This window comes from Oryx dammah, unplaced genomic scaffold (assembly GCF_014754425.2).
Source record: "Oryx dammah isolate SB20612 unplaced genomic scaffold, SCBI_Odam_1.1 HiC_scaffold_7, whole genome shotgun sequence".
Lineage (NCBI taxonomy): Eukaryota > Metazoa > Chordata > Mammalia > Artiodactyla > Bovidae > Oryx > Oryx dammah.
This window is the reverse complement of record NW_024070191.1, coordinates 25,553,189-25,575,831: the sequence shown is the minus strand read 5'-3', so window position 1 is coordinate 25,575,831 and position 22,643 is coordinate 25,553,189. Positions and strand designations below refer to the sequence as shown.

At 38.7% G+C, this 22,643-nt stretch overlaps 2 protein-coding genes across 6 annotated transcripts in view; one reads left to right on the top strand and one right to left on the bottom strand.

Annotated features, from left to right (window-relative positions):
• Positions 1–408: 408 nt before the first annotated feature.
• GTF2E2 (general transcription factor IIE subunit 2) overlaps positions 409–22,643 on the top strand; it is a 93,226-nt gene continuing 70,991 nt past the window's right edge. For 2 of the 4 annotated variants that reach the window (XM_040242892.1, XM_040242893.1), the window contains exons 1-2: positions 442–688; positions 5,066–5,229. In XM_040242892.1, the coding sequence (XP_040098826.1) occupies positions 5,070–5,229 (160 nt within the window). In that variant the 5' untranslated portion in view covers positions 442–688; positions 5,066–5,069. Of the gene's footprint in view, positions 689–1,185; positions 1,208–5,065; positions 5,230–22,643 lie in introns of those variants that run through there. The other 2 variants (XR_005721458.1, XM_040242891.1) reach the window with 2 other exon arrangements.
• Positions 13,889–20,789, bottom strand: SMIM18 (small integral membrane protein 18). Of its 2 annotated transcripts, XM_040242897.1 has the most exons (3): positions 20,729–20,789; positions 14,851–14,948; positions 13,889–14,419 (listed from the first exon to the last, which is right to left on the bottom strand). In XM_040242897.1, the coding sequence occupies exon 3, from the start codon at positions 14,380–14,382 to the stop codon at positions 14,086–14,088; it is 297 nt and encodes a 98-aa protein (XP_040098831.1). In that variant the 5' UTR covers positions 14,383–14,419; positions 14,851–14,948; positions 20,729–20,789; the 3' UTR covers positions 13,889–14,085. The 2 variants fall into 2 exon arrangements, with proteins under 2 accessions (XP_040098831.1, XP_040098830.1); XM_040242896.1 differs by lacking the exon at positions 20,729–20,789 and having other exon boundaries at positions 14,851–15,335.

Below are 22,643 nucleotides of genomic sequence, written 5' to 3'. Positions count from 1 at the left end.
GGGGATTCGGAGTTCAGAAACCTGACTTTGCTTCAGAATTTGCCATAAGCGGTGCTGTCTCGAGCCAGTCATTTAGTTTCACTGGGTGTCTTGTTTCAGTTGTGTAGAGAGAGAGCTGGAACAATGTTCTCCGAATTTTAGGTGATGGTGAATAGCATTTAATGTAAAGTCGCACCATTTAGCTGCGGCTACTCAACTCCGGGAGTTGGTGATGGACAGCGAGGCCTGGCGTGCTGCAGTCCACGGGGTCGCGCAAAGTCGGATACGACCGAGCGACTGAACTGAATTGACTCAACTCCCAATTACGTCCCGCCCCCAATCATCCTCCCGTTGTCATGGAGATCGGGACGCCCAAGTTGGTAGATTTCCCTCCCGCGATACCTGGGCGGAGCACGGGATGACGCATGCGCGTTCTCGGCGGCCGAGGCGCCGCGGTGCTTACCGGGACTGAGCTCCCAGCCGCCCGATCAGGAAGTGGCGGGCGGAGCCGGGGGAAGAGTGGCCGCCTCAGCCGCCGCCGCCAGTGCGAAGACCCCCGAGCTGGCGGGGCAGCGCTGGGCATGCGTGCCGGGCGGCGGAGGCGCTGACAACGAGCCCGAAGCGGCAGCCACGCGGGCGTGGGCGGCTGGTCCAGGCGGAGGCTCTGGGAGGCGGCGGCGGGGCGCGTGGGGCGGCCCTCCTGGCTCAGGTAGGAGCTGCGGACGCCGGGTTTGGGGCGCGGAGCCCCAGCCTGTTGTTCTTCGGAGCCTCCTCCCATTCCCGGGGGCACGCGGCCTCCCATCCCGCGGGAAGCCGGGGCTGCGGTTCCCTGCCCGAAACGCTTAACCCGGTTACAGCCTCTCGGGAACATTGTTTCTGAGGCCGGAGGTTCAGTGAGCAAAGTTTTGGGTTGGAAAGAGGGGAAATTCGAATTGGAGAGCTGGTCGTGCCTCTCCGGAGCCCCCAAACTTACATTAGCTGTAGCCGCACGGACCAGGTGTGTGGAGTTTGTGGAGTTTGGGGAACCGCGGCGCCCAGCCAAGTAAAGGCTGTGATTTAGGCACTCCTTCACGGATTTTTTTTTTTCAGCTTCCTCTTGGAAACCTAGTTTGGAATGACTCCTAACCTTGAGTTATAATAGTTTTCTGCAAAGTCTAAAGACATTTTCCAAAACAAGTCGCTGCGGTACTTTTTTCACTTCCACTTCTACATTGCTGTCTTTTCAGGAGTAAGAAGTTTCTTATTCTCAGCTTGCCGGCTATTGAAAGCACTGTTGGCCCCTGCGAGGCTCAGGCAGGCAAATGAAGCAAGAGAGGAGAGTTGAAAGGTTGAAAGAAATCAAATGATAAACTGGATAAATGATAAAGTCAAATGATAATATGGGAGGAATGTGGGCTTTGCAGTTAGAAGATTTTCACTGAACTTTTGGCTTCTCAGTGGGGGAACACGTGAACTCACGGAGTTGTGGCAGTGATGTGTGGTTTAATGTAAAACGGGGAAGTTGATGTCAGTACATATGAAACTCTACAGATGCGGAGTAGTCTTCTGAGAAAAAGGTGGAAAAGTTGGAGCATGTGATGGTGAAAGACATTAAACCTTCTGTTCTAGGGACCATTGAACTTTACCCATACCACACAGGTCGCTTTTGTTTTGGAGGCTTTTACCAGCATTTTAGGTCTGGAATAAGGAGCACCTGGTTTAGGAATCAGTCTCCTGGCGTCCAGGCTGTGTACTTTTCAGCTGTGTGATCTTAACTCTGTGTAATAGGATAAATACCTGGTATCTCATAGAGTTGTGAGGATCAAATGCTGTTAACATCCAGGTCTTTGTAAACTGTAAGGCTTTGATTTAAATCTATGTTAAAATCGTGATTATAAAAGCCTGGGTTAATAATCTGTCTTTCCAAAGTGAAATCAGCAGATGTCTGTTGTTTTAGGCTTGTTTCCCCCTTTCCTTCCCCCACCACATCATTGGGGAATTCTCCTTTCTTGTTCTAATATACTTACCCTCCCCCAAGACTGTCTTCTGCCTTTCTCACCTGAACATAATCACTGGGTTATTTCTTTTCAGATCCAAATAAGTTCTGAAATAACACGTTGGTCTAGCTTTACTACTTAAAAAATCACTTTCACAAACATTTTCTCATTTTATTCTTACAGTTGGGCTAGGTGTAGACAGCATTGGTAGTATCCTCATTTTACTTACGATGAAATTGGATTTAGAGAAGTCTAGTTGATTCCCTAGGTCATGTTACTGTTAGGGGTCAGAAATTAGGGAGGTCTTAGATTCGAGGTCCAGGGTCAGTGATTCTTCTTATCCTGAACTAAAGTTTGACAAGTTTATTTCTTATCAGTGCTTTTATAAAATTTTATTGAAGTATAGTTAATTTACAGTGTTTCTAATTTCTGCTGTATAGCAGAGTGGCTTAGTTAAACATATACTCTGTCATATTCTTTTCCATTGTGGTTTATCACAGGATATTGGACATAGTTGCTTGTACTGTACAGTAGGACTTGTTTATCCATTCTGTATAATAGTTTGCATAGGCTAATCCCAAGCTCCCAACCCTTCTCTCCTCCCCGTCTTGCTTGACAACCACAAGCTTGTTCTCTACAATTGTGAGTCTGTTTTTGTTTCGTAGATGTGTTCCTTTATGTCATGTTTTAGATTCCACAAGTAATGAAATCATATGCTATTTGTCTCTTTCAGACTTAGTATGATAATCTCTAGGTCCATCCATATTGGGCATATAGAGTATTTCGTTCTTTTTCATGACTGAGTGATATTCAGTGCTTACATTTTTAACTTTTAGCACGCTAAGTCACGTTTTATTTATTCATTGCTTTTTAAGCGAGTTGCTGAGTGCTTTCATGTTCTCAAATGTAAGCTGCTTACGTGCAGGCAAGGATTTATCTTCCAAAACATTCCAAAGGCTGCAGTGCAGTATAGTGCCCTGCAAAGAGAAGACATTTAATAAAGGCTTGTAAAACTATTAACAGAGAGGCTAGGGCAATTTAAAGATGTTCTTCTGTTTGTTAGTCATTTACAAAATATTTATTGAGCTACCCCATGCCTGAAAGCTTCCAAAGTCTAAGAGTCTCTTTTCTCTCACAGAAGGGTGTGTGGGGTCTGGCTACTTGCCGCTCAAAAGCCAGTAAGCAGGCCAGGTTGGTGGAAAGGAAAGTTTGCTTATTTGAAATAAAGCAGGCTGGGAGAGGGCATGTGTCTGTCCAAAGGCCAATTCACTCTGCCGCCCCTCCTGCCTCCCTGCCTCACTGCCTCCCTGCCTCCCTCTCCCCCGCCATTGGCGGTGGGGCAAGAGCTCTTATAGATAAAAGAAGGGGGCTGTTGCAGAAACAGCACAGTCAGCTCTGACAGTTATCTTCACTTTGGTCATCAGTGGTCTGACCAGCGTCACCTTGGCTGCTTTAGGTACAGTTAATCTTCAGTTCCAGGGTCCATTTGTTCGAATTTCTCTGAGGGCAGTTCTCAGAATTGTGGCAGCTTCTGTTGTGGGTACAGTCTGGTCATCATGTAGTAACTTCTCCCACCTGGGATTTCAGTATCTTTAAGACAGACTCACAGGATTTGGCTCAGAATATTATCTGTAGTCCTTGAGAAGGAACTAAAGGTCCTTGACTATGCTTAATGACTACATTATTATTATTATTTAGTCTCCTTTGATTGTTATCCCTTGTTTCTTCATTTCTCACTTCTCTGAGTAAACTCTGAACCTTTCCACAGACAGAAGGCAGGCAGAGGACTTGGTGGGGGCAAGGGCCATAGGGTCCTGCTCTGTTTCATTTCCTCTGAGACTTTGCTTATGAGCTTATGAACACTAGTCTAAATAGCATAGAAATCATTTACATAGTCATCTCGTGTACTTCTGAGACTCTCCATAGCATTCTAGGGAGAGTTCAGACAAGAGAGGAGTGTTTTAAAAATACTTGTTGGATAACCTGTGGTTTCTCTGGTTGTACTGAAGTTGCTCAGAATGTTGAATTTTAAAACGGAAAAAACCCCAAAGAGATCTATCTAGTCCCACCTCCTTCCAAAGCAGGAGTTTTCTGTAGATATTTCTTAACAAATACTAATTCAACCTCTTCATTACTTATGATAGAGAGTCCACCAGTTTGAAAATATGCTGCTGCTGCCAAGTCGCTTCAGTCATGTCTGACTCTCTGCAACCCCATAGATGGCAGCCCACCAGGCTCCTCTGTTCCTGGGATTCTCCAGGGACAATAATACTGGAGTGGGTTGCCATTTCCTTCTCCAATGCTTGAAAATAATACCTTTTAATTAACAACTAATTCTGATGGTTCTTCTTTTGCAGTGAGCCTAAATCTGTCTCCTAATTTCCGCCCAGTGCTTCTGAAGCGCCATTGTCCAGTAGGAATACCGTGTGAGCTGTGAGTGTCAGCCACACATGTAATTTAAAATTTTCTAGTGGCCATAATTTAAGAAAAAAGAAAAAATAGGGCAAATTAATGTTTTAACCCCGTATATCCAAAATATTATTATATTAATCTCTAATTATCACATCCATTTAAAATATTTCAGTAATTTAAAACGTTTTTTCGCTATATTGAGTCTTTTTAGTTTTTTGGCTGCACCTCATGCCATTCAGGGATCTTAGTTCCCTGACCAGGGACTGAACCTGTGTTTCCGGCATTGTCAGTGGAGTCTTAACCACTGGAGTATCAGAGAAGTCCCTGTATTGACTCTCTTTAAAATCTGGTGTGTACTTTACACTTAGAGTACATCTCAACTCTGTCCCCACTTAAGGTGCTCAATTGGCACTTCAGCCAGTGGCAGTCATCTTGGACAGCATAAGTTCTGGAGCTTTAGAGAATAATCCTGTTTTTCTTTACTAGAGCCTAGGGCAGTGCTTGGCACATAACAGGCATGAGTTAAAGATTTTTTTTTTTTTTTAGTGAATGAGTAAGTGAATGAATACAAGTTGTAGAGAACTAGTAATAAAAGGCAATTTTGTTTGGGAAGTAACTGTTGTTGAGACCTGTGGATTTGGCATATACATTTGAGTTACTTGAATCTGTATTAAAAAAACTTATTTTTACCTTTGCAGCATTATGGATCCAAGTCTTTTGAGAGAACGGGAGCTGTTCAAAAAACGAGCTCTTTCCACTCCTGTAGTAGAAAAACGTTCTGTGTCTTCGGAGCCATCATCATCAAAGAAGAAAAAAGCAAAGCTAGAACATGGAGGATCATCGGGCTCTAAACAAAATTCTGGTTAGTAGAATTGACTATTTAGTTTTTCTTTTTCAGGGAACCACTTAGTCATGGTAAGTTCATTTTTTAGTTCAACATTCGTATTGATTCTTAGATAGTTTGTTAAGTATGAGGGCTGGAATGATGAGTTTTTTTGCTCTTAAGATGTTAATAGTTGTTTTGTAGTTAGAATTTAGGTTATTATCTCTTAAAAAAAAAACATTCATTGAGGTTTAAATTATGTACCTTATAGTTCACTCATTTTAAGTGTATAATTCAAACATTTTTAGTAAGTTTACAGTGTTGTGCAGCTGTTACTGCATTGAGTTTTTGAACATTTCCATCACCCTCAAAAGATTCCTTGTGCTAATTGGTAGTCACTCCTTGTTCCCACTTCAGTCCCTGGTAACTGATAATCTACTTTCTGTCTCTTTGCCTTTTCTGGACATTACATGTAAATGAAATTGTACAGAATATGTTCTTCAGCACGTGGCTTCTTTTTCCTGGCATCTATTGCGAAGATAATGTTATTTTTGTTTTTTGTTAATACGGTGCTGTGTGCTGTGCTGTGATCAGGCTTTGTGACCCTGTGAACTGTAGCCCATCAGGCTCCTCTGTTCATGGAATTTTCCAGGCAAGAATACTGGAGTAGATTGCCATTTCTTGTTCCAATTAATTAAATGGCAACCTACTCCAGTTAATTAATATGGTATTAATTAATTACTTGATTTTCAGATGTTAAACCGACCTTGCATTCTTGGAATAAATCCTACTTGATTATGCGGTATAATCCTTTGTTGTGTGATTCAGTTTGCTGATACTTTATTCAGTGTCCATCCGTGTCATCCCATATATCAGCATTTCATTGCATTTTTATTGCTGAAGGGTATTTCGCTAGATGGATATACCACAATTTGCCTATCCTTTTCCTGTTAATGGACATTTGGATTATTTCTGCTTTCTGGCTGTTAAGAATAGTGCTGCTGTACAAGTCTTTGTGTGGGCGTGTGTTTATTTCCTCTTGCAAAGAGACCTGAGTGGAATTTCTGGGTTATGTGTTAAATTTATGTTTAACTTTTTAAGAAACTACCACAATGGCTGTATCATATTACATTTCACCATCAATGCCTGAGGAATCTGTTTTTTCTCATCCTTGCCATTTTGATTATAGCCTTTCTAGTGGGTGTGAAATGATGTCATTGTGGATTTAATATGAATAAAATTTCATGTGCTATTGATCATTCACGTGTCTTTTGATGAAATGTGTATTCAGATTGTTTTTTGCTCATATGAAAAACTTGAGTTGTCTTCCTATTGATTCGTAAAAGTTGTTGTTTTTCTGCAGGCAGGTAGAGGGGTATGCTATGGCTTGCGAGATCTTAGTTCCCTGACCAGTGATTGAATCCAGGCCTTGGCAATGAAAGTGTGGAGTTCTAACCACTGGACCACCTTGTGGAATTCCCTTACATGTGTTTCTGGTGTCAAGACCATAAAAATATTTACTCCTGTGTTTTCTTCTAAGAGTTTTATAGTTTTAGGTCTCATATTTAGGCCTGTGATCCATTGAGTTGATTTCTTAATGTGTGGTTTTAATGTAAGAGTCTAAATTCATCTTTTTGTGTGTGGTTATTCAGTTGTCACTGTGCAGTTTCTTGGTGGGGGGGGGGGACCACTTTCTTTTCACTTTTGACTTGCATTGGCACCCTTGTTGAATATCAGTTGACTGCAAATGGTTTTTTTTTTTCCCTTCTGGAATCTCAATTAGTTTCCATTGACTCATATGTCTAGCCTCATGCAAAGATGGGCACAATAAAGGACAGAAATGGTATGGACGTAACAGAAGCAGAAGATATTAAGAAGAGGTGACAAGAATACACAGAAGAATTATACAAAAAGATCTTCATGACCCAGATAATAACAATGGTGTGATCACTCACCTAGAGCCAGACATCCTGGAATGAGAAGTCAAATGGGCCTTAGGAAGCATCACTATGAACAAAGCTAGTGGAGATGACGGAATTCCAGTTGAACTGTTTCAAATCCTAAAAGATGATGCTGTGAAAGTGCTGCACTCAATATGTCAGCAAATTTAGAAAACTCCACAGTGGCCACAGGACTGGAAAAGGTCAGTTTTCATTCCAATCTCAAAGAAAGGCAATGCCAAAGAATGCTCAAACTGCTGCACCATTGCACTCATCTCACACACAAGTAAAGTAATGCTCAAAGTTCTCCAAGCCAGGCTTCAACAGTATGCGAACCGTGAATTTCCAGGTGTTTAAGCTGAATTTTGAAAAGGCAGAGGAACCAGAGATCAAATTGCCAACATCCGTTGGATCATCAGAAGAGCAAGAAAGTTCCAGAAAAACATCTACTTCTGCTTTATTGACTACATCAAAGTAGTGGATCACGACAAACTGGAAAATTCTGAAAGAGATGGGAATACCAGACCACCTGACCTGCCTCCTGAGAAATCTGTATGCAGGTCAGGAAGCAACAGTTGGAACAGGACATGGAACAACAGACTGGTTCCAAATAGGAAAAGGAGTATGTCAAGGCTGTATATTGTCATCCTGCTTATTTAACTTCTATGCAGAGTACATCATTTAGAAACGCTGGGCTGGATGAAACACAAGCTGGAATCAAGATTGCCGGGAGAAATATCAATAACCTCAGATATGCAGATGACACCACCCTTATAGCAGAAAGTGAAGAAGAACTAAAGAGCCTCCTGATGAAAGAGGAGAGTGAAAAAGTTGGCTTAAAACTCAACATTCAGAAAACTAAGATCATGGCATCCAGTCTCATCACTTCATGGCAAATAGATGGGGAGATGGTGGAAACAGTGATAGGCTTTAGCTTTATGCGCTCCAAAATCACTGCAGATGGTTACTGTGGCCATGAAATGACGCTTGCTCCTTGGAAGGAAAGTTGTGACCAACCTAGACAGCATATTAAAAAGCAGAGACATTACTTTGCCAACAAAGGTCTGTGTAGTCAAAGCTATGGTTTTTCCAGTAGTCATGTATGGATGTGAGAATTGGACTATAAAGAAAGCTGATCGCTAAAGAATTGATGCTTTTGAACTGTGGTGTTGGAGAAGACTCTTGAGAGTCCCTTGGACTGCAAGGAGATCCAACCAGTCCATCCTAAAGGAAATCAGTCCTGAATATTCATCGGAAGGACTGATGTTGAAGCCGAAACTCCAATACTTTGGCCACCTGATGTGAAGAGCTGACTCATTTGGAAAGACCCTGATGCTGGGCAATATCAAAGGCAGGAGGAGAAGAGGATGACAGAGGATGAGATGATGGGGTGGCATCCCCGACTCCATGGACGTGAGTTTGCGTAAGCTCCGGGAGTTGGTGACGGACAGGGAGGCCTGCGTGCTGCGGGCCATGGGCTCGCAGAGAGTCGGACACGACCGAGTAACTGAACTCATGCCAGTGCCGCAGTCTCTTGATAGCTGTAGCATTCTAGTAACATTTTGGAATTGGGAGGTATAAGTCCTTCAGTCCTGTTATCTGTTTCAAGGTTGTTTTGGTTTCTCCTGGATCCTTTGCATTTCCATATAAATTTTAGGATCAGCTTGTTTTCATTTGTGAGAGAGTCACCTGTGATTTTGATGGAGATTGCATTGAGAATTGCTACCTTAACAATAGTAAGGCTTGCAGCCAGTTAATATGGCTGTCTTTGCATTTATTTAGGTTTCTTATTTCTTTCAGCTATGCTTTGTAGTATTTAATGTGTAAGTCTTGCTCTATTAAATTCTAAATGGTTTTTTTTTTGGATATTGTGAATGAAATTATTTTCTTAATTTGGTATTTGGATTGTTAATCGCTACTATTAGAAATACACTATATTTGTGTACATTGATCTTGAACTCTGCAACTTTGCTGAACTCATTATTTCTAGTTTTTGTGTGTGAAGTTTTACGGATTATTTGAGATTGGGGCTTCCCTGGTGGTCCAGCAGTAAAGAACCCACCTGGAGCCTGGTGGGCTACAGTCCACAGGGTTGCACGGTCAGTGCAGCTTAGTGACTAAGCACAAGTACGTGTAAGATAATGTCATTTGTGAATAGGAAGTTTCACTTCAGCTTTCCAGTTTGAATACCTTTTATTTCTTTTTCTTGTCAATATTGGCTACTAATAGTAGTAAGTGTAATATCTTTGTCTTATTCCTAATCTTAGGGGCAAAGCATTCAGTCTTTCATGTTGTAATATGTTGTTAGCTGCAGGGAGTTCCCCTCTATTTTTGTTTAGTTTGTTGAGAACTTTTAATATAACTGTGTAGTGGCTACTATTAAATGCTTGTTCGGCATCCATGGACATGTTTGTTCTTTTTCTTATTAATGTGGATATTACGCTAATGCTAATTGATTTTTAAATGTTAAACCAACCTTATATTTTTGGAATAAATTATACTTGGTTCTGGTGTATAATCTTTTTTATTTGTTGTAGGATTCACTTTGTTGATGTTTTGTACAGGAATTCTGTATCTCTATTTGTGAGGGGTATGATATGGTCTGTAGTTTTTTTCTGCCTGTTGGGGTATTTCTGGCCATAAAATGATTTGTGAGGTATTCCCTTTTCCTCTAATCTCTGGAAAGTTTTGATAAAAATTTCTTCTTAAATATTTGATAAAATTCCCACGGAAAGCCTTTTGGGCCTGATCTTTCCTTTGTGGGATGCTCTTCATAGAAATTTCTTCCTATAGATCTGTTCAGATTTTCTGTTTCCTCTTGAGTTAATTTTGGTACTCTGTGTCTTTCTTAGGAGTCTGTCCATTTCATCATCTACATTGTCCAAAGTTTTTCAGACTATTCCCTTGCAATGCTTTGATTTCTGTATGATCAGTAGGGCTATCCGTCCCCACTTTAGTTTCTGATTTTAGGAATTTTGTTGTTGTTTATTTGTTTTGGTTAGGCTCGCTTAAAGATTTGTCAATTTTGTTGATCTTTTTTTTAATAAAAAGCCAACTCTTGGTTTCACTGGTTTTTCTCTGTTTTTCTGGTTTTTAAAAATTTTATTTCTACTTCCTTCCCTTCTTATTTTGGATTTAGTTTACTCTTAATATATTATTTTTTAGAGAACTAGATCAGTGTAACTTAGTTCACAACAGAAATTATTTATCTACTTAAAAGTGTAGCAGTAGTAATCTTTACTGATGTCATCTTGTTATGTGGTTTTCAGACTGTTTTACTAACTGATGTTAAGGCAGAGCCAATCTTTCTATCAAAGCAGGTTTATCATTCTTTAGCACATACATTAGGTTTGATTATCTTTCCTTTTAGTTAAATTTAAATCAAACTTCTTTTTGTTTTAAGTTTAATTTTTTGGCTGTCTTGTGCCCCCCAGGGATCCTGCCTATGGCCTCTGCATAAGGAGCTTGGAGTCTTAACCACTGGAGTTTCAGAAGTCCCTTAATGAAATTTATAGTGAGTTAACTCATAGTAAATTTTGGGCTTCCCCAAAGGGGTTCAGTGGTAAAGAATCAGCCTGCGATGCAGGAGATGTAGGAGATTTGAGTTTGATCCCTGAGTTGGGACGATTTCTTGGAAAAGGAAATGGTAACTTACTCCAGTATTCTTGACTGGAACATTCCATGGACAGAGGAGCTTGGCAGGCTACAGTCCATGGGGTCTCAAAGAGTCAGACACGAAGGACTGACTAAACACACATGCACAAACAAAATTTTACAAACTGTTTTAAGCGTTAGCAGAAATCTACTCTTAGAACTAGTTTCTTTTATCTATTTAAGAATATCTTTTGGAGAAGGAAATGACAACTGACTCCAGTATTCCTGCCTGGAGGATCTCATGGATGGAGGAGCCTGGCGGGCTACAGTCCATGGGGTTGCAGAGTTGGACACAACTGAGCATCCGAGCAAGAATATCTTTGCTCCAAAATCTCAGTGGCTTAAAACAGCAAAGATTTGTTTCAGTTTCATATCACATGTTTGTCATGTGTTGACAGGGGTCTTAACTCATTGTAGTCACTCAAGGACCCAAGCTGACATAGTAGGTGATAATTCAAATGTTGTTGGTTTCAATGACTGAGGGAAAGAGAACTCTGGAAAATCTTGCCTGGTTAAATGCTCTGGTTTGGACTTCCCTGGTGGCTCAAATGATAAAGAATCCACCTGCAATGCAGGAGACCTGGGTTTGATCCCTGGGTCAGGAAAATCCCCTGGAGAAGGGAGTGGCAAGCACTCCAATATTCTTGCCTGGAGAATCCCACAGACAGAGGAGCCTGGCGGGCTGTGGTCCATGGGGTCGCAAAGAGTTGGACACAGCTGAGAGACTAGGACTTGGAGGTGACACGTATCACCTCCCCTCACAGCTCGTTGACCAGACCTCCTCACAGGGCTGTGTAGCCCCCCACTCCCCTGTGCTGCATGAGGAGGGAGCCGGAAATGCTGGGTGTAAACACCCAAGCCTGCCATACCAGCCTAGCTTGGGTCCTTACCACTGGATTGCCCGGTCCGCCGCTTGCTAGGTCTCCTGGGCTCGCCTCTCTCCTGGCCATTCTGTTCACGACAGACAGTCGGTGATGCTCTGCTGATGAATCTGGTGGCTCAGTGTTCTTACACTCGGTCCTAGTGCCCCTGGCTTGGAGCCCCTCCAGCATGCTTTGCTTTCTTCTGCCTCTTGGTCTTCGGTCATAATGTTTCCTCTTCATGGAACGTTCTTTCTTACCTCCTTCCCTCTTTCCTTCGGTGAGCTCCTATTTCTCTCTTAGGTTTCAACCTAAAAGTCTTTCCCACTGCCAATTTGTGTTCATTGTTTAGCCTTTGGATCCCCACAGCAGTCCCTGTTCTGACAAAGCTGTTTGTGCTACTGTAATCGCATGATTGTGCTTAGTCCGCTCAGTCACGTCCGATTCTTTGCAACCCTCTGGGCTGTAGTCTGTAGTCTGCCAGGCTCCTGAGTCCATGGGATTCTCCCCATGGGAGATTCTCCAGACCAGAATACTAGAGTGGGTTGCTGTGCCCTCCTCCAGGGGATCTTCCCGACGCAGGGATGGAGCTTGCATCTCCTGTGTCTCCTGCATTGCAGGCAGATTCTTTACCCACTGAGCCATGATTACCTGTTTGCTGTTGTAACCTAATCACTCTCGCATAGAAGCACGTGATACGTATTTTTTGAATGAGTCAAATAAATTACAGAGTAAGGTAGGGAAAAAATAGTGCTCATGATCAAAAAGTGTTTATTAAAGGACCTGTATGCTTCCCATCTATGGCATGGACCCCAAGTTTTTCAATTTATGAAAATGTGGTTTTAACAATTGCTGAGAATTGCTCCTGGTTACCAAAATATTCTGTATATCTAAGTTTCAGAAGTCCTTTGAAAGTTGATTATGTGATTTGTGTTAGTTTCTAACATTAGAGAAAAAATATAGGAAAAAAATACTCTAGGTACTTCCTTGGTGATCTGGTGGTTAAGACTTTACCTTCCAGTGCAGGGGTGGGTGCAGGTTTGATCCCTGGTCTGGGAGCTAAGATCCTACATGCCTAGTGGCCCCAAACATAAAATAGAAACAACACTGTAACAAATTCAATAAAGACTTTAAATAAATACTCTGGATAAGGGATTTCAGACTGGCATGTAGGGCTCTTTAAATTGAAAACAATATTTATTTTTCACTTCACATATCAAATTTTCTCTGTTTTGCCATAATTTTCAGTAGCTTCTTAATCTTTTAAGTTGATATGACACATTTAGTTACAGGCTGTTGCTTCCATTTTTTGTTGTTTTGAATAATGCTATTGTAAACATCTTTGTATCTTGAGTTTTTTCCTTTGGAACTAATTTCTCAGAATAAATTTCTAGATGTTTCTGGCTTAAGGGCAGTTGTAGTGGTTAAAACCATGTTTGCTTATGGCTTGTAGCAAAATAGTATCAGGGTTATAAAATTTAATATTGTACAGCCTTTGGCATTTCAAGAAATAAAACTGCCATATTAACAAGTGTTAAGTGGTCCTATCTTTTGACATTTTTAGCAGTTTTTTTGTATTGGGTATCTTAGTTCTTGAGAGTGTGAATATGAGAGGCATAATGAAAGGACAGCTTAAGAAGTGAAATTAGGAGGTGTGCTAGTGAGTTTCAGTTTGAAAATAGCTTGTCTTAGATCGTGAATTTCTTACTAAAGAGTAAGTTGGTTTTATGAAATGTGTATGCAAGTGTCCTTGTGACCTTGCTGAGTATTTTGAGTCTTTCACACTAATTCTACATAAAACTTAAATTTTTAAAACTATGAAAGTTGTCTGTAACTATCCAGAAAATATTACTGCTTAATAAGTAGAGTCTTACATGTAAGTGGGAGTATTTTACTTTGGACTTAGATAAGCATTTTAAGTAGTGTTTTAATTACCAAAACACAATAATGACAGTACTGTTTTTTAGTCCTCATGATTTGTTTAGTTGTAAGTCATTTTGGGATCACTTTGTTTTTCAATTTACCTTTTAATGTTTCATATTGAATTCTAAGAATCTAATCCAGTTTTTGAAGTGTCATTTTACTTTATTTTTTAAAATTTATTTGGCTGCACTGTGTGGCTTGTGGGTTCTTAGTTCCCCAGCCAGGGATTGAACCCAGGCTCACGGCAGTGAAAGCATCCAGTCCTAACCACTGGCCTGTCGGAATTCCCTGAAGTGTATTTTAAACAGGTTGGTAAATTACTCACATTTGTCAAAGTTTTATTGTATGAAATAGATACAGACACAAAAAGTGCATATTTAGCTTGTTTTTCCCTTCTAGTAGAAATCTTTTAATTATTCATGGTCAATATTATAACAGCTGGTCTCAAGAAATTTTTCTTTTTTTTCCTCAGTAGTTGAAGACTGTTTTCAAAGCTTTTGTTCAATCTGTGTAGAGTACTAGACCACTTCAGTTTCACGTTTTCTGATGTTGTCCATCATACTTCTGATAGGGTTTGGTTCATTTTTCAAGTCTTTTACAGTTTTGTTTTTCACAAAGCAGCAGCAATCAAGTACTTCATAAAGAAAAGCCAGCACCACTAAAGAAACCACTGTAAATATAAATAAAAGCAAAATGACAAAGCAGGCAGTGTTCCAGTTATCATGGAAAGGGTAAATTTTTTGAACTTGAAAGCCAAGGTACTGATAAACAGATGTAGTGGTTTCATTCCAGAGGCTGGAGCTCAGTGAGGCCATTCTTAGAGATTCTACTTCTTATATCTCTCCTTTGAACCTATAGAAGGTAGAAAATGAATATATGTAACCAAACTCAACGAATTTGTCAATTAAAATCTCAATTCTAAGATTTGTTCGTCAGTTTATATAGACTGCGTGAATCTTCTTTATTTTCTGTCAGAATTAATACCAAAATGGTGTTCTTGAGTTTTTCTATATTTCTGTGTTTATAGAGTATAAAATTCTATAAACCATACCATTTTTTTAAAATATATATCACTTGTTAGACAAGTGTTTATCTTCAAGATTCATATGTAGAAATTAAATGCTAATGGAGGGAGAAAAAAGGCAGCTGAATTGGTTTAAAATTTGACTAAAGCAGTAGTCACAGAACTTTTATCTAAAAGAAAAAAAAAAGAAAGCAAAACCAAAACTTAGCATTTTAGAGTTGTGTTCTTCAAACTGCCCCCAGAAAAGCTTTTCTCATACCTTTGTAGATCCTTCTCACCTCCCTGGTTCAGTGTATTCTGTCTTAGTTCCACGCCTTTAAACTTCTAAGATAGGTGATGTAAATCAGGAAATAATGGCTGAGTAAAAAATAGTAGAGAAAGAAAAGCCAAATAATAAGTTTTCAGAATAAGGATAATACAGTTTTAGATTAAAGTTGCCTATGAAGAGACCTTAATCTTAGGGTTTTTTTTATATATATGCATATGATCTTAAATGTTTCATAATACTTAAATGGCCTATGGACAGGAATAGTTAAGGAAAAAAACCAAGCAGATTCAGCATTCCACAGGTATGTATTATTAAATTTTTATTCCATTTCACAAAATTACCCAGGGAATTAAAGTTTCACTATTCTTGCATTGAGCTTTGCTCCTGTTGACCTGATACTTGTTGGGCCTTAAGTGGGACCATAAGGATTGAAGATTTGATAGTATTAAAAATAAAAAATGACTTTTTATTATCTTAATCATCAAAGATAATCTTTTTAAGCTTTTTGAAAGACGTTCTAAAATACATAAGTACTAAGAAATTTTGAAATGAGAGGAAAAAACCCCAGAGTCCCACTTCCCTAATTCAGTGACTGTTGTCAGTTTGTATGCTTTCTTTTATGAAAGAAATGAATTATTTAGTGTGGTTTTTTTGCTACATAATTGTAAGTAGACTTTTATTCTTGTAAATAAGTGTTTATTGATTACCTGCTATGTAGCAAATACTATTCTAAGTGCTAGAGATAACTTGTGTGTGAGAGTATGTTTCATTTATAGACAATTTCAAGGTAGTGTGAAAGTGTATGATAAATACCCCCATACTTATAACACAGCTTCATTTCTCAACTCTTGGCCAGTCTATATCTCTACCCACTTCCATCCCATGGAAAATTTGAGGCAGATTCCAGACATGTCACTTCATCTAGGAATATTTCAGTATGTATATCTTAAGAGGTGAGAACTCTGTTTTTAAATATAACTGCAGTATCATTTTCAAAAATGATTAAAGCTTAAACCCCTTGCCCCCTCAATTGTAACAGTTTAATTCCTTAGATTTCTGTTTTCCTTATAAATATAACTTGAAACTTTGCTGTTAATAAACTAATATTTTCTAAGCTTTTTTTTTTTCTTTTTTAAATCTGATTTGCTTGGCAAGTCCTTTCACTTCTGGATGGACTTTTCCTTCCTTTCCTCTTTCGTGTATTTTGAAGGTTAAATTGATGATCTTAGGGCAAAATAAAGGTTTAAGTTCATTTTTTCTTGTTGGATTTAAGAATCCTTCTGTTTTATGATGCTTGGTGACCTTTCATCTTGAAATGAGAGACAGGAGACTAATGGACAGTAATTGAATCAGTTGCTTATGGGAGATACAAAAATACATTGTCTGGCACGTGGGTATCTGATAACTTCCAGTCTTGTGGTGGTTATTGTTTAGTCCCTTAGTTGTGTTCTACTCTTTGATTTGTTACCCCTTATTCTTTGCGACTGTAGCCTGCCCAGGCTCCTCTGTCCAATAGGATTGCAGACTATGTCAGGAGACCCAGCCTTTCAAAGTTACTCTTTTATCTTTTGGTTTTTTCTTTTCCAAGTCCACCCTAGGAGAAGGCAGGGTTTCTGCGTTGCACAGCTTCAGGGAGTATCCGTCACGTCCGGGGTGTGGTGGGTGCCTTTCAGATAGAATACCGTGTACCCTGGGGTTGTGCAGTGTGAAGGTCCTGATAGCCTACCCTTCCTCCTCTGCATGGGTGTTGCCTCTGATCTTAGCGCCTTTTACACAAATAGTCAAGTAACCTGTAGAAACTAACTCAGTGGAGACAAAAGTCACCTCCTTTCGACCCAGCCTTGCTGATAGTGTTGTGTGTGCGTGTGCAGAAATGCCTGGACAATGGGAAAAATCCTTTTGAATTTTTCACACTGCTAAAATAAAATGCAGATATTCCTTGGAGGGGCAACACAGATTGTTAGTTATTTTTGCTTCAGTATGAATGAGTTTTAGGTTCTTTTTGAAAAGCAGAGCGAATAGAGGAGAGGGAGAGGAAGAAGATGAAGGCCTTGGCGAAATCGGGGTAAAGGGGTCATATGTGGATGCGTAAAAACAGAAATTGCCTGAGCCCTATCTAGTAATTTTACCTTGGCCCACCTAGCCTCTCTAGCACAGATAAAAGTATTCGTTAGGCCTTTCAGGTTGTGATGCAGGTTGTGTTAAGGCCTTTCAGGTTGTGATTGATTTATAAAATTTGGAAATTTCTTTTGAAATTTCTAAATCTGACATTAGAACTGATGGCAGGGAGAATCATGGCAGGGGAGGGAGGAAAGAGTAGAGTCAGGCAGTTTCCACATTTTACCTCTCAGATTTAACCTATCCTAATAATTAATTTAAACTTCTGTTTTTCATGACTGATTTCAGAAACATTATTCTAGCAATTTTAAATTAAAAAGTGTCATTTATAATCTTATCTCCCTAACATATCAAACTTTTAATTTTTTTTTTTCTCCTAGAAATTGGCTGTGTAAAACGAGTAAGTCATACCTGGTTGAAATTATACTGAATTTACTCCTTTGTATTTTAATTTATTATGAGTAAGTCTTTTAAAATTTGTGGTGACTTCTTAAGACTGGGGAGAAATTATAGAGACTTAATAATTGTTATTTTTTCAAAATGAAATTTTAGAATGATCAGACAGTTGGCTTAAGGAACTTTGTATTCTATTTATTTTTGAGGTACAAGTGAACTGCTTAAAATTTTTTCAGGTCCCCTTCTCCCTTTAAAAAAGAAAAAAGAGCGCGAGGGAGGGAAAGAGATGGAATGGGAGAGATAAGGAGAGGAGAGAAGGGGGCAGAGAGACACACACACTACATTCACTTACTTGAGGCTGACTTCTACCTGTCGTTGAACTGTTCTGCTGGTTACATTAATACAGTATAGTCACACAATCGAATGTTATGCGTGAATGTGCGACTGTAGTGACCTGGAAAGATCTCAGGATATGTTGTTAACTGAACAAAGTGCAGGACAGTATGTGGAGGAAAAAAGGGAAATAATATGTATTTTTAGTTACTTGTATCTGCACAGGAATCTTGGGGATATACAGAAATTAATAACAATGGTTACTTGTGGGGTTGGTTGGAGAGTAGAGTCAGGTGATAGGAATGTGTCTGAAACTTGTCAAGGTGTACCTTGTTACAGTCCTTTGGTTTTCGAACCATTTGAATGTAGTTATTCAAAGCCAAAAGTACTCCTTGCCTTTGGCTTTTAATAGTTTATTGTGTTTAGATTACTTCTAAAATAGAATTAGTGCATCGTGACTTTGACTAGACTGCGTACTTTATCCACATGCAAACATGCTTATAATAATTATGCTTGGAATGGTGACTATGGATGGACCTATATGCCACCTCCAAGGGTACTTGTAAGTTTTTTGTTGTGGGTATCTAAACAGTTTTCAGAGTGTATACATAGCAGGTTTATGTTGTGAATGATGACAGTTTGCCATTTGTGAATGTGTTGATTAACTGATGAGCAGCCCAGAACATTCACCCTTTAGTTAGCTTCTGGGCATAACCTGGAAAAAGTAAACCCTGTAATCTAGATTTATTTTCCACCTTACATGTAATGTGGTTTATTCTTTCATAGTACACTAGAACTCGAATAATTTTGTGTGTTTAGGTTAAAATCTAAATTTTTGATGAATTAGACATAATTAGATATGTATGTAGAGGGGCTTCCCAGGTGGTGCTAGTGGTAAAGAACCTGTCTGCCAGTACAGGAGACATAAGAGACACGGATTTGATGCCTGGGTTGGGAAAGTCCCCTGGAGGAGGGCACAGCAGTCCACTTCGGTATTCTTGCCGGGAAAATCTCATGGACAGAGGAGCCTGGTGAGCTACAGTCCATAGGGTCGCATGGAGTCAGAGACGACTGAGTGACTTAGCATGCACGCGGATATGTAGAAAGTCATTTACCAATAGGATTCTCTTGTATTATGATACTGTTTTTGAAATTAAAATGTTAATTTATATGAAGCAAATGCTGTAAACATGCCTTAGAGAAAGTGAGAGAAAACAGTCAAAGGTGGGAACAGTCTGTTATACATATATACACAATTATATAGATAATTTTTAGTTTTTTAAAATATAAATTCCCTTCATCTAATTTTCCTCCCATTTTAAGGCCCTAGTGAAATATTTATGGGTATAGGACTTGGAACTGTTCTGGAGCCCTTGAATTGCCAGATCGAAATAAAGTTATGCTTTTGTTCTATTTATGGAAAAAGCCCTTGAATTGAATTTTCTGGTGCCTTTAAAAGCATATCCCTCTGAAATATGATCAATTAATCATAATAGCTTTTACATATAGAATAGCTCACCCAACTCTGGAACTGTCTGGGGTAGGCCATGTATCTAGTTAGCTGGGGGAAATGGCAATGAGCCTCCATCTGTATAACTATAGACGGTTACCAGTAAGATGTAGGCTGATTATAGCGTTAAGACAGTTTGGAAGGTAGGAGTTTCTGTCTGAAATTTGAGTTATGAGTTAACTGTTCTATTTGACAGTTATTTTTATTTGATCTGAGACTGTTTTTGAGCTCTCTTACTTTGAGTAGCAAGCAAGAATATTTCTTAAGCAATTAACCACGTTGTACTGAGTCTGGAGAAATCTGCTTTCAGCAACCTTTGGGCTTTGTAGGGGATACTTTTCTCATGCTGGCAGAACACTGATCATTATAGAAGGAACAAAAATTATGAAAAAAAAAAAACCACCTTTAAAATAGATTTACCAGCAAAGAAAAGGGCAGAAAGGTCAGTATATATAGGTGATGTTTTAGAACTCTACCATTAACTAAATAGTTACATTTTCATGCTTGAATATTTCAAATTCATATAGGATTTGAAATTTGGTCAGCAAGTTGATAGTAATTCTTAGTAGACAAGAATGATGGCTCTGAGCTATGAAACTAATCTTATTACCTCAAAAGGTACCCTCCTCCCTCCCTTAACCAATTCTTCTTAGGACATATTTTCATTTTAAAATGTAGTTTATCAAAAAAGACTTACTGTGTATTTATTTTTGAAGATTAGTTTGAGAATAACTACAACATTATATTGAAATACTGTGAAAAATACATATTTCTGTGGCATCTAAAAATGAACCATTAAGCAGATTTTTATTTAATAATAGCATGACTTGTATGTTACAGTAATATAGACTTTAAAATTTGTAGGAAATTATTTTAATTAAAATGTATGAAAATCTAAAGCCCTGGCTCTGAAAATCATCTCATTGCTTACAGTATAATACAGCCTAGTAATGGTACTTTTGTGGTCTTTTTATTTTTATATAAAAATCACAGTGTGATTATTGGCCTTCTCTGCATGTACACTTAAATAAAAACAATTTTGAATATACTCATACTTTCTAAAATGTAACAAACTTTAATATAAATGCTTTAAATTTGTATATATAATCAGAAAGCTTTAGTCCTGGATTTGCTTTTAGTCTAGATTCTTCTTTAAGAAAAATCCTTTGTTAAGACAGAGCGAACTGCTGAAATGAAATAGCTCAGAGAAAATGAAATTTGCAAGTAATCTCTTAATATCAAATGCATATGGCTTACTCTAAGGTCTGGATATAGATCAGGTTCATAGAAAATGTCATGAATTTTCCATTAAAGCACAGATGGTAAGCGTGCTTGTCAAATAGCAAAGGCGGTCTTCATATTTTCATAATAAAATCCTACCAGACAATGAAAAGAATAGAGGTTTTTTGGTCTTCAGCAGGAACAAAGCTTTCTGCCTGGGTTTAATGGTAAAATATTTATATTGTATCATAAGACCATATATTATTAAATGAAAAGATCTCAGGAACGTACCTCTCGTCTGAAGAGCTGCCGTTGAAGCGATGGTTTCGTCTGTTTGTAATGCAGTCTGGTGCACAGCTAGGATGGAGCTGCGCCTCTATTGGCTGAACCACAGGGCAGCTGACAGTTTCCTCTATGTTCATTTGCAGTAAGTCCTGCCACCCTGAGTAAATCATTCATAAAGTTGAATAGAGCTGACTGGGTTCTCAACTGTCACCCCCGCTTTAGGCCTAATTTTTTTTTGTTTTTAAGCTAAATTTCTGCATAGGAATTTGTGTTAGTAACAAATTGATGATTCCTTAGTGTTTAGCTGTAGAATTTCTGATCCTTCAGTGATTAAGTGCTCAGGCTAGAGGCTAATCTCGAGAGAGGCAGTAACCTGGGAAACCAGCAGTCCAGGTTCTCCAGCGTGGTGTTTCCTCCACGAATTGCATAGACTCTCATAAATGATACTCTCTTTTCTCTTCTTTCAACTTGCCATTTATATGAATCTGACTCTCTGGAAGTGATTATTTCCATGTGGTAGTTTGCTTTAGATGAAATTCTGAGGGAGAAGAAAAAGAAAAGAGGTTTTTATCTCTACTAATTGGGAGAGGGTTAACTTTGGTAGGTACATCAGCGATACTAAAAAAAAAAAAAACCGTTTGTGAAAGTTAAATTGCAAAAGAACCCTCAGTTGGATGTTTAGAGATAGAATGATGTTTCTATTATGGTTTATTAGAGTTGTGGTCTAAGTGTAACAGTCAAGGTTTTTATCTGTGAGAGTGGCTATTAGAACAGCAGCCGACTGGGTTAGTGCTTGCTGTGCAGACTTACTTTTTAAAATTTTGAGTAAGTCACATTTGTTTCTAAGACCAGTAAAGGAGTATGTAGAAATAATCTTATTACGTTCATTTGTTCAGTCAACTAATATTTATTGTTTACTACTCCTGGCATTGGGTTAAACACTGGAGACCTTATGGTAAACAAAACTATATATGCTTCATGATTGACCATTTGTATGGTGCATATCCTTAGCATATTGTCCTTAGCTATTATTCATAGTCTTCCCAGTTGTTTATTTAGTATTATAGGATGAATGTATTACTTTAATAAGAATTCACTAAATATGTATTTATGAATTCCTGTATTCTGAAAAAATATCCAGTTGGAAATGGAATAATTGTGTTAAATGCTAACTAATGATTGTTACACCAGGCACATCACAGTTTACCACTGGATTGGAATCTTGAGTCTGCCACTTATTAGTCCATTTTCTTATGTTTAAAATGAGACAGTGAAAACCTCTTAAATAGGATTTCTGGGAGGGATTAAATGAGAAAACCATTTTAGCATGATTCTTGGCAATAGTCAGTGTTCAGTGAAGGTTAGTTACTGTTGGTTGTTATGAGTGTCCTGAACACCTTGGGAAAATGAACTACATAGGAAGTGTATCATAACTGAACTAGCAAATGAGAAGGCACACCTGTAAGGGATTCTTAATGTTATTTCAGAAAACATAAAATAGACTTTAATGTGTCAGTGAAGTTTCATTAAAGTTGTAGCAGTTATTCTTAAAGGAATATTGCATATGAGGTTTCATTTTAGTCTGAAAAAAATCATACTCAATAAAGCCTTTTCACTAATCTCAGAGAAATATTATGCTGCCTTCTAGAAGCTGTTCTTTTGGATCTCTGACAGTTGTTCCATTTGACTTGCGGTTAGTATAATGCATTCTTTTGTTTAAATTATTATTACCAAACTGGTGCCAGAAATTGACTCTCCCTGCTTTTATTTAACCTCTTCCATTGTGGATCAGCCACATGGGAACTTTATAGCATGTGATCTGATTCCTTGCTAATAGAATGTGTACTTCTGAAATGTCTTCCTAGTATTTACAATGAATTTTTCACTCTTGCTACCTATGACCTGTAGAATGCATTTGTGA